We start from the raw sequence: 11,567 nt of genomic DNA on the forward strand, positions 1-11,567 counted from the left end.
GCGCCGATTCATGAATGCCTAGTCACCATTCCATATATGATACCGGTCACTAAAAGCTATATGTAATGGTCAAGGTTCAGTTGAACGTGAAGATCTATCAGGCAAATGTGGGACGTTGTTAGAAAATAGAACGGTGAGGGAACGGTTTCCTGATATAATGGACCAGCTCACTGGCATCCGATCTAAACACTATCCACGGAGGACCTGTGCGATTTCGAAATAAATAGAATTTATAATCTCCATCAACGTGTTATTTAACATTGGCTGACAGCACAAGCACGGGAACAAAGCATGTCTTCGTCCTTCGTGTGTTAGTGCTAAACCATATGTGTTTATGTGATATTACGGGAAATCAGTTGACACGTGTTTGTGTGCTAATTCCGGGACAACAAATGACACGTGTTTATGTGCTAATATCGGGACATCAAATGACACGTGTGTTTGTGTGCTAATATCGGGACCTTACATGACACGTGTGTGTGTGCTAATACCCAAACATCTAATGACACGTGTGTTTGTGTGCTAATATCGGGACATTACATGACACGTGTGTGTGTGCTAATACCCAAACATCAAATGACGCGTGTGTCTGTGTGTTAATACCGGGACATCAAATGACACGTGTGTTTGTGTGCTGATATCGGGACATCAAATGACACGTGTTTCACTGTTCTCTTACCGGGGTATAAGAAGACAGATGTTTTTGAGTACTGACATATTTTTGTGTGTGTCAACTCGCGAACACCACATGCCATCTGTTTTGTGTGCTGACATCCCGTGCTTTTATTGTGCATCCATAGAGGACTCTATTGAACGTAATTGTCTAATTTAGCTGATGTTTTATTCTAGTGTCTTCACACGTAAAGGGACGTGAATAATTCACGAGCGGTCCTCCTGACTCTCGTAACACCGCGAGAGTTACTGCTTGTTGTTCTTAAAAGTCAATTACTGGTGTGTAAATGTTTCCACTGTATTTGTGTTGACGACGATAGTTCCGATGATAGGACCGTGAGGGAACTGCATTCATCAATGTCACTTAACCAGCAAGTGACCCTGCAACTATCCATTCACTGTTACCTTATATTTTATTGAAAACAATCTGGGATGAAATATTTTAAAACTAACTAAAGACGTCATGGGTTTTACTGAATCATCCATTCCAGGAAAATTGCAGTATCGGCACATGGCAACAAACACGATTCTTATGACATGTTAACCTTGTAGTTTCACTTAGTGGTTAGAGGTTATTTATACAGTATACCTTGTAAAAACGAATGACTAAAGGTGCCTGGATGGGGTGTGGAAGTTCAAGGTCACGAGGACAGAAGAACAGTAAACCAGAGGACGGGAAGACGGACGACCTGTTCCATCAACATCTAACGGACAGACAGATACACTTGGTGAGGGATAGCTGGGGCCTCATACAGGATTCTTCTTCAATGGAGGTTGGACTGTCGATATACTCCAGGTAGGCCAGAGTCACACTAGATACACATACATCACTAAGTCTGGAGGTATCTCAATGTAGATCAGAACTAAAGTAGGTATATACTCCGGGTAGGCCGGAGTCACACTGAAAATATACTCTCGTTAAATCGGTGTTACACTGTAACAATGGAAAAATACTTCAGTTAAGTCGCCGTTACACTGGATATACACTCCAGGTAAGTCATTTTTATACTGAAAATATACTCTTTATTACTCAGAGTTACAATTAAAAAATAAGCGGCATGTAAGTCATAGATACAATGAAGATATACACTAGGTAAGACATAGTTTACTGGATATATACTCCAGGTAAGACATAGTTTACAGGATACATTGTATAGTCCAGGTAAGTCGTAGATACATGTATATTGGATATTAAATCCAGGTAAGGCATAGTAACACTGGATATATACTCCAGGTAAGACATAGTTTACTGAATACATTGTATAGTCCAGGTAAGTCGTAGTTATATTGGATATTAAATCCAGGTAAAACGTAGATATACTGGATGTACTGTAAAATCCAGGTTAGTCATAGTTACACTGGATGTACTGTATAATCCAGGTTAGTCATAGTTACACTGGATGTACTGTTTAATCCAGGTAAGTCATAGTTACACTGGATGTACTGTATAATCCAGGTAGGTCATAGTTACACTGGATGAACTGTATAATCCAGGTTAGTCATAGTTACACTGGATGTACTGTTTAATCCAGGTAAGTCATAGTCACACTGGATGTAATGTATAATCCAGGTAAAACGTAGTTTCACTGGATGAACTGTATAATCCAGGTAAAACGTAGTTTCACTGGATGTACTGGATAATCCAGGTAAAACGTAGTTTCACTGGATGTACTGTTTAATCCAGGTAAGTCATAGTTACACTGGATGAACTGTATAATCCAGGTAAAACGTAGTTTCACTGGATGTACTGTATAATCCAGGCTAGTCATAGTTACACTGGATGTACTGTTTAATCCAGGTAAGTCATAGTTACGCTAGATGTACTGTATAATCCAGGTAAGGCATAGTTTCACTGGATGAACTGTATAATCCAGGTAAGCCATAGTTACACTGGATATATACTCCAGGTTAGTCATAGTTACACTGGATGTACTGTTTAATCCAGGTTAGTCATAGTTACACTGGATATATACTCCAGGTTAGTCATAGTTACCCTGGATGTACTGTATAATCCTGGTTAGTCATAGTTACACTGTATGTACTGTATAATCCAGGTAAGCGATAGTTACACTGGATGTACTTTATAATCCAGGTTAGTCATAGTTACACTGGATGTACTGTATAATCAGGGTTAGTCATAGTTACACTTGATGTACTGTATAATCCAGGTTAGTCATAGTTACACTGGATGTACTGAATAATCCAGGTTAGTCATAATTACACTGTATGAACTGTATAATCCCGGTAAGCCATAGTTACACTGGCTGTACTGTATAATCCAGGCAGGTCATAGTTACACTGGATTAACTGTATAATCCAGGTAAGCGATAGTTACACTGGATGTAAGGTATAACCCAGGTTAGTCATATATACCCTGGATGAACTGTATAATCCAGGTAAGCGATAGTTACACTGGATGTTCTGTATAATCCAGGTTAGCCATAGTTACACTGGGTGTACTGTTTAATCCAGGTTAGTCATAATTACACTGTATGAACTGTATAATCCAGGTAAGCCATAGTTACACTGGATGTACTTTATAATCCAGGTAAGTCATAGCTACACTGTATGTACTGTATAATCCAGGTAGGTCATAGTTACACTGGATGTACTGTATAATCCAGGTAAGCCATAGTTACACTGGATGAACTGTATAATCCAGGTAAGCCATAGTTACAATGGATGTACTGTTTAATCCAGGTAAGTCATAGTTACACTGGATGTACTGTATAATCCAGGTAAGTCATAGTCACACTTGATGTACTGTATAATCCAGGTTAGTCATAGTTACACTTGATGTACTGTATAATCCAGGTAAGTCATAGTTACACTGGATATATAATCCAGGTAAGTCATAGTTACACTGGATGTACTGTTTAATCCAGGGAAGTCATAGTTACACTGGATGTACTGTATAATCCAGGGAAGCCATAGTTACACTGGATGTACTGTTTAATCCAGGGAAGTCATAGTTACACTGGATGTACTGTATAATCCAGGTAGGTCATAGTTACCCTGGATGTACTGTATAATCCAGGTAAGCCATAGTTACACGGGATGTACGGTTTAATCCAGGTAAGTCATAGTTACACTGGATGTACTGTATAATCCAGGTAGGTCATAGTTACACTTGATGTACTGTATAATCCAGGTAAGTCATAGTCACACTTGATGTACTGTATAATCCAGGTAAGCCATAGTTTCACTGGATGTACTGTTTAATCCAGGTAAGTCATAGTTACACTTGATGTACTGTATAATCCAGGTAGGTCATAGTTACACTGGATGTACTGTTTAATCCAGGTAAGTCATGGTTACACTGGATGTACTGTATAATCCAGGTAAGCCATAGTTACACTGGATGTACTGTTTAATCCAGGTAAAACGTAGTTACACTGGATGTACTGTTTAGTCCAGGTAAGCCATAGTTACACTGGATGTACTGTATAATCCAGGTAAAACGTAGTTACACTGGATATATAATCCAGGTAAGTCATAGTAACGCTCGATATATAATCCAGGTAAGTCATAGTTACACTGGATATATAATCCAGGTAAGTCATAGTTACACCAGATATATACTCCAGTTTAGTCATAGTTACACCGAATATATTCCAGGTAAGTCATAGTTAGACTAGATATATACTCCAGGTTATTTATAGTTACATTGGATATATAATCCAGGTAAAACATAGTTACACCAGATATATACTCCAGGTTAGTCATAGTTACACTGGATATATTACCCAGGTAAGTCACAGTTACACTGGATATATAATCCAGGTAAGTCAAAGTGTACACTGGATATATACTCCAGGTTAGTCATAGTTACACTGGATATATTACCCAGGTAAGTCACAGTTACACTGGATATATTACCCAGGTAAGTCATAGTTACACTGGATATTTAAACCAGGTAAGTCAAAGTGTACACTGGATATATATCAGTTTTACTACAGGTTTATCAGATTAAAACTGTAGAAGTGAGTATTTGCCCTTCTATTACTGTCCTAACTAATTCACGTGCATGTTTTTAATAACGTGTTCTTATACGATAGCAGCATTGATAAGAGCGTCCTCAGTAAAGTACGTGCAATTGCATGCACGTGCTCATTTATGCATTACCGGTAATGTGTTGACGTGCGCCTAACGTGCTTACTCGTAATTGGAACTGGTCAGTCCAATGTATTGCCAAATAAGGACTTAATGGTGTAATATTTTCCATTTATTGTTCTGTCGCGTATGTAAACATTCTCGATTACATAATTAATAATTCACACAGATAATTGTATAATGTATTGACGTACACACTCCCGGCAGTCCCCCCGCACAAAGTACCGCCTTTATCTGTGTCAGTGTTGACATGGAACCATCGATACAGGAATACAACACACAGCTTGGAGATTTATGACTTCCAAACACGTTGCCACCATGTTAAATATATTGACATAGAGACCATTTACGGTCACAAAGCCATGCTTCGGGTGTCATCATCACAAACTACCACCCTGTCAGAGGTGCTATTACATCATCCGACGCGTCCAAGCAACCATGTGAACATTCCGATGTAATCCATCCCTTTAATTATGTAGTCATGCCTTGCTTTTATGTTGATTTTATGGCTTTTGCATGCGCTTTTCGATCCCATTTAAAATCACTATTTATCACACGTCCAAATCCTTACCTCATATATCCCAATCCCACCAGCTCCCATCCCTATCTCACCTGTCCCCATACCTATTTCACTTGTCCCCATCTCTATCTCACCTGTTCAAACCCTATCTCATCTTTCCCCATCCCTATATTTTACACCTGTTCCTTTCTCACTAATCCCCGTTCCTATCTCACATGTACTTACCCATATCTCACCTGTCCTAATCTCATCTGTCCTCATCCCTACCACTATCCTATCACCAACTTTATCCTTATCTCACCTGTCCCTATCTCATCTGTCCGCATCCCTATCTCATCTGTCCACATCCCTATCTCACCTGTCCTCGTCATTATCTCACATGTCCCCATCCTTATCTCACATGTCCTCATCCCTTTCCCAATCTCATCTGTCTGCATCCCTATATCACCTGTCCAAATCCCTATCTCACCTGTCCCTATCACACCTGTCCCAATCCCTATCTCACCTGTTCCTATTACATCTGTCCCAATCCGTATCTCACCTGTTCCTATTACACTTGTCCCATCCCTATCTCACTAATCCCCATCCTTATCTCACATGTCCTCATCTCTATCTCACATGTCCCTATCTCACATGTCCTCACCTCTATCTTACCTGTCCCTATCTCACCTGTTCCTATTACACCTGTCCCAATCCCTGTCTCACCTGTTCCTATTACACCTGTCCCATCCCTATCTTACTAGTCCCCATCCTTATCTCACATGTCCTCACCTCTATGTCACCTGTCCCTATCTCACATGTCCTCACTTCTATCTCACATGTCCCTATCTCACCTGTCCCAATCCCTATCTCACCTGTTCCTATTACATCTGTCCCAATCCGTATCTCCCCTGTCCCAATCCCTATCTTACATGTTCCTATTACTCCTGTCCAAATCCCTATCTCTCCTGTCCCAATCCCTATCTTACATGTTCCTATTCCACCTGTCCAAATCCCTATCTCCCCTGTCCCAACCCCTATCTCACCTGCCTCTATCTTACTTGTCCCCATCCCTATCTCACCTGTTCCTATCACACCTGTCCCAATCCCTATCTTACATGTTCCTATTACACCTGTCCAAATCCCTATCTCACCTGTCCCAATCCCTATCTCACCTGTTCCTATCACATCTGTCCCAATCCGTATCTCACATGTTCCCATTACATCTGTCCCAATCCCTATCTCACCTGTCTCAATCCCTATCTCACCTGTTCCTATTACATCTGTCCCAATCCGTATCTCACCTGTTCCTATTACATCTGTCCCAATCTGTATCTCACCTGTCCCAATCCGTATCTCACCTGTTCCTATTACATCTGTCCCAATCCCTATCTCACCTGTTCCTATTACATCTGTCCCAATCCCTATCTCACCTGTTCCTGTTACATCTGTCCCAATCCGTATCTCACATGTCCCTATCCCTATCTCACCTGTTCCTATTACATCTGTCTCAATCCGTATCTCACCTGTTCCTATTACATCTGTCCCAATCCCTATCTCACCCGTCCCAATCCCTATCTCACCTGTTCCTATCACACCTGTCCCAATCCATATCTCACATGTTCCTATTACACCTGTCCAAATCCCTATCTCACCTGTCCCAATCCCTATCCCACCTGTTCCTATTACATCTGTCCCAATCCCTATCTCACCTGTCCCAATCCCTATCTCGCCTGTTCCTGTTACATCTGTCCCAATCCGTATCTCACCTGTTCCTATTACATCTGTCCCAATCCGTATCTCACTTGTCCCAATCCCTATCTCACCTGTTCCTATCACACCTGTCCCAATCCCTATCTCACATGTTCCTATTACACCTGTCCAAATCCCTATCACACCTGTTCCTATTACACCTGTCTCAATTCCTATCTCACCTGTTCCTATTACACCTGTCCCAATCCCTTTTTCACCTGTCCTAATCCATTTCATATCTTTCCCTATCACCATCATATCACCAACTTTATCCTCATATCACCTGTCCTTATTCTATCATATATTAACATAATCTGTACACACCTGTCTACATCATCTGTCAAGATATCTCCGATCTTTACATGACTCCAGGTATCTTCAATCCATATTTTACCTGTCCGTATCTGTCCTATCCAGACATATCCTGTGCTTTTCTCATCTGTTCAGAAGTTACCTGTGCCCTGCCTCCATTTGAAGTCGAACCCGAGACAATTGGTTACTATTCCAGTGCTCTAACATCAGACCTTAGCTGTTAATAGGACGTTAAACAAAATTAAACCAAACCAATCAGTTACACAGGACTAGATACTTTATCATTGTGACGCATTCATTTCTCAACTTCTGATACATTTGCTTAAAATGTTTGGGTTTTTTTGTCCAGCTTCTTCCGGTCAGTTGAGAACGAGATCCTTGTACTTTTCCCGCGCGTTATTCGGACTGAGGACGGAGGGGAGAGTCTGGGGGTGGACGGAGAGATGCTCAAATCCCACGCAATGCGCGTGATGGAGGGGCTTGACACCATCGTCACGTACCTGGACGAGCCCGCAAAATTACGCACGTACCTTGAACACCTTGGGAGACAGCACCACAACAGCAACGTGAAGGCCCGGATGTTAGAGGTGAGGCGTCAATAAAGAATTGTAGATGTATATAGGATTTGCTTTCTTACTGCTGAGTGATTAATTTTTTTTTTTCCTATCGACATCAAGTACATTGCAAACCGAACCAAAGACATCACGAACAGAAAAATACAGGCATGGAGCATTATACTTAGATATTACCTTCGGTAAATGTAGGTCATCGTCATAACATCGGAGGTCTGTCTCAGTGTATAGTTGCCACTAGTTGTCTAAATGTGCGTTGTCATGTGTAAGTGTATATAGTTGTCATTTAACTCAGTGTGTAGTTGTCACTAGTTGTCTAAATGTGCAGTTGTCATGTGTCAATGTATAGTTGTCACATGTTAACGTAAAATTGTCACTACTGTAGTTGTCTTAATGTTAGTTATCACTAGTTGTCTAAATGTGTAGTTGTCACTAGTTGTCTAAACGTGTAGTTGTCACTAGTTGTCAAAATGTGCTGTAGCTGTCACGTGTTAATGTATAGTTGTTGCATAACTGAGTATGTAGTTGTCACTAGTTGTCTAAATGTGTAGCTGCCATGTGTTAAAGTACATTGTAGTTGTCAGTTATCTCAGTGTAGTTTTTACTATTAGTGTCTAATAAATAGTTGTGTCGGATCGTGTCGCTACGTATAGTTGTTTTATGGCGTAATGTAAAGGTATCAGTTATCTCATATGACAGTGTATGGTTGTCACATGTGTCAGTGTAAACACTGTAATTTTAAGTGTCTCGATACCATTTGTTAAGATGAAGACTGACTAACATAACCCCAAGGCAATTTCGATTATTTGCTTTTTTTGTATATTGCCATTCGTCAAAATACCAAATACACAAGTTATATAATGGGATATTTCAACACCTGAGCTACATCAAACCCCGATACAAAATTTAATAATGATGTTATTAACTAAATATATCACAACTTATAAGAGATGTATACATTAAATTGAATAATGTCTGTTATATATGAACTGTTCCAAGCAAGGTTGTATTATTAAGTTGCATATGTAGTAAGTTTGTCCGTTTTTCCCACACAGCGACTGTGGCCCTGTATAGATGACAGTTTCAACGCTTGCCTCGGAGACGTATACCTGGCGAATGTTCGAATAGCTTGGCGCAGTATGATGGAGTTCGTTATCTCCAAAATGGCTGCCGCCATGACAGAGGAAATGAACAAGCAACGGACTGCGCATGTCAATGGCAACGGAACTACGTCAATCACGTGACAAAACTAATTACACTGCTGCTACTGTGATATATATACGTGTATATTAATGTAGATTTGGTACCAGGATCAGTGCCAAAGCATGAGTTGACTTGTCTGTGACGAGATAAGGGGAGAGAAAGTGTCAGACAAGTAGGGATCTATAAAAACAACACAGAATCGCCATTTTGAGACTTATTCGACTGCTGTTAATTTGATTCACGCCTTATACCGTAAACCTGACAACTAATTACAGTACATGGATTAAAGTACGATAGAGTTACATTAACTAAATGACAGCTAAATAACTGTCACTGAACTAGTTTAATGACTGATTTGTTTACGTGGAATTCCGCTTGGACCAGAAGCATCAGTTATACACGACGGCAATAACCCTTAGCGTGTATATCCCATGCCGCAAGATTCCAATTTACTCTTACGAGTATGCACTTTCTGTCATGAAGTAAAAAAAATGTAAGAGTCGGGTTTTGTAGTTAAACAAGAATTCTACCTTGTGTAGTAAAATGACAGATTTTTTGTACATGTAGTTAAATGAGAGACTATTTTTAGTAAAATGAGGAATCCATCTTTTGTAGTGAAATGAGACCTCCACTTTCTGGAGTAAATTACACGTGTACTATCTGTAGTCAAATGAGACATCTAGATTCTGCAGTAAATGAGCGATCTACCTTCTGTAGTAAAATGATAGATATACCTTCTGTTTTTAAGTGAAAAATGTGTATCTTCTGTCGTGAAATAAGATGACAGTCGTACGCGTCTGTCGTAAAACGAGAGTTCATACTTTCTGCAATAAAGTCATATTTAGTTTCGTTTTACGGCCCATCGACAGTTCAAGTAGTTTGGGTCAAATTGAAGTAAGACCTCTAACATCTATAGTAAAGTGACATGCTCCCAAGGCAACCGCCCGGGTTCTACTGATGTAGATGAAAGGGCGACTACGTGACACACTTTCTGTGGTAAAGTGAGGAATTGTAACTTCTGTGATAATATATATACAGATCGTCTCTCTTTTTATGTCCTCTGATATATATATATTTTTTGTGATTTTTCTGCCGTTATCTAAGAGATATGAGTTTTGTGATCTTCTGCAATTCTCGGGAGGGATATTAGTGTATGTGATCTTCTGACGTCATTTGAGAGATTTTATTATCTGTAATCTTTTGCCTTCCTTTAAGAGATTTTTTTTAGGATCTGCCGTCCCCTGAAAGATCTTTACCTTTGTGATCTTCTGACGTCATTCGAGATGTCTTAAATTTTGTGATCTTCCGTCGTCCTCTGAGAGATATTGGTTTCTGTGATCGTCTGCCGTCCTCTGAGAGATATTGGTTTCTGTGATCGTCTGCCGTTCTCTGAGAGATATAAGTTTCTATGATCGTCTGACGTCCTCTGAGAGATATAGGTTTCTGTGATCGTCTGACGTCCTCTGAGAGATATTAGTTTCTGTGATCGTCTGTTTTCCTCTGAGAGAGATATAAGTTTCTATGATCGTCTGCTGTCCTCTGGGAGATATAGGTTTCTGTGATCTTCTGCCGTCCTCTGAGAGATATTGGTTTCTGTGATCGTCTGACGTCCTCTGAGAGATATAGGTTTCTGTGATCTTCTGCCGTCCTCTGAGAGACATTGGTTTCTGTGATCATCTGACGTTCTCTGAGAGATATTGGTTTCTGTGATCGTCTGTCGTCCTCTGAGAGATATTGGTTTCTGTGATCGTCCGACGTCCTCTGAGAGATATTGGATTCTGTGATCGTCTGTCGTCCTCTGAGAGATATTGGTTTCTGTGATCGTCTGTCGTCCTCTGAGAGATATTGGTTTCTGTGATCGTCTGACGTCCTCTGAGAGATATTAGTTTCTGTGATCTTCTGTCGTCCTCTGAGAGATATTAGTTTCTGTGATCGTCTGTCGTCCTCTGAGAGATATTGGTTTCTGTGATCGTCTGCCGTCCTCTGAGAGATATTGGTTTCTGTGATCGTCTGACGTCCTCTGAGAGGTATTAGTTTCTGTGATCTTCTGCCGTCCTATGAGAGATATTGGTTTCTGTGATCGTCTGCCGTCCTCTGAGAGATATTGGTTTCTGTGATCGTCTGACGTTCTCTGAGAGATATTAGTTTCTGTGATCTTCTGCCGTCCTATGAGAGATATTGGTTTCTGTGATCGTCTGCCGTCCTCTGAGAGATATTGGTTTCTGTGATCGTCTGACGTTCTCTGAGAGATATTGGTTTCTGTGATCTTCTGTCGTCCTCTGAGGAGAGATATTGGTTTCTGTGATCATCTGACGTCCTCTGAGGAGAGATATTGGTTTTTGTGATCGTCTGACGTCCTCTGAGGAGAGATATTGGTTTCTGTGATCATCTGACGTCCTCTGAGAGATATTGGTTTTTGTGATCGTCTGACGGCCTCTGAGGAG

General features: G+C 40.5%; 1 protein-coding gene across 1 annotated transcript; it reads left to right on the plus strand.

Moving 5' to 3' along the window:
* LOC110446831 (neuroglobin-like) lies at positions 1 to 11,567 on the plus strand. Its single transcript, XM_021492148.1, has 3 exons — positions 1 to 1,468; positions 7,698 to 7,935; positions 8,976 to 11,567. The coding sequence occupies exons 1-3, from the start codon at positions 1,275 to 1,277 to the stop codon at positions 9,162 to 9,164; spliced, it is 621 nt and encodes a 206-aa protein (XP_021347823.1). The 5' UTR covers positions 1 to 1,274; the 3' UTR covers positions 9,165 to 11,567.

The sequence above is a fragment of the Mizuhopecten yessoensis genome, unplaced genomic scaffold (assembly GCF_002113885.1).
Source record: "Mizuhopecten yessoensis strain PY_sf001 unplaced genomic scaffold, ASM211388v2 scaffold3015, whole genome shotgun sequence".
In the NCBI taxonomy this organism is placed as follows: domain Eukaryota; kingdom Metazoa; phylum Mollusca; class Bivalvia; order Pectinida; family Pectinidae; genus Mizuhopecten; species Mizuhopecten yessoensis.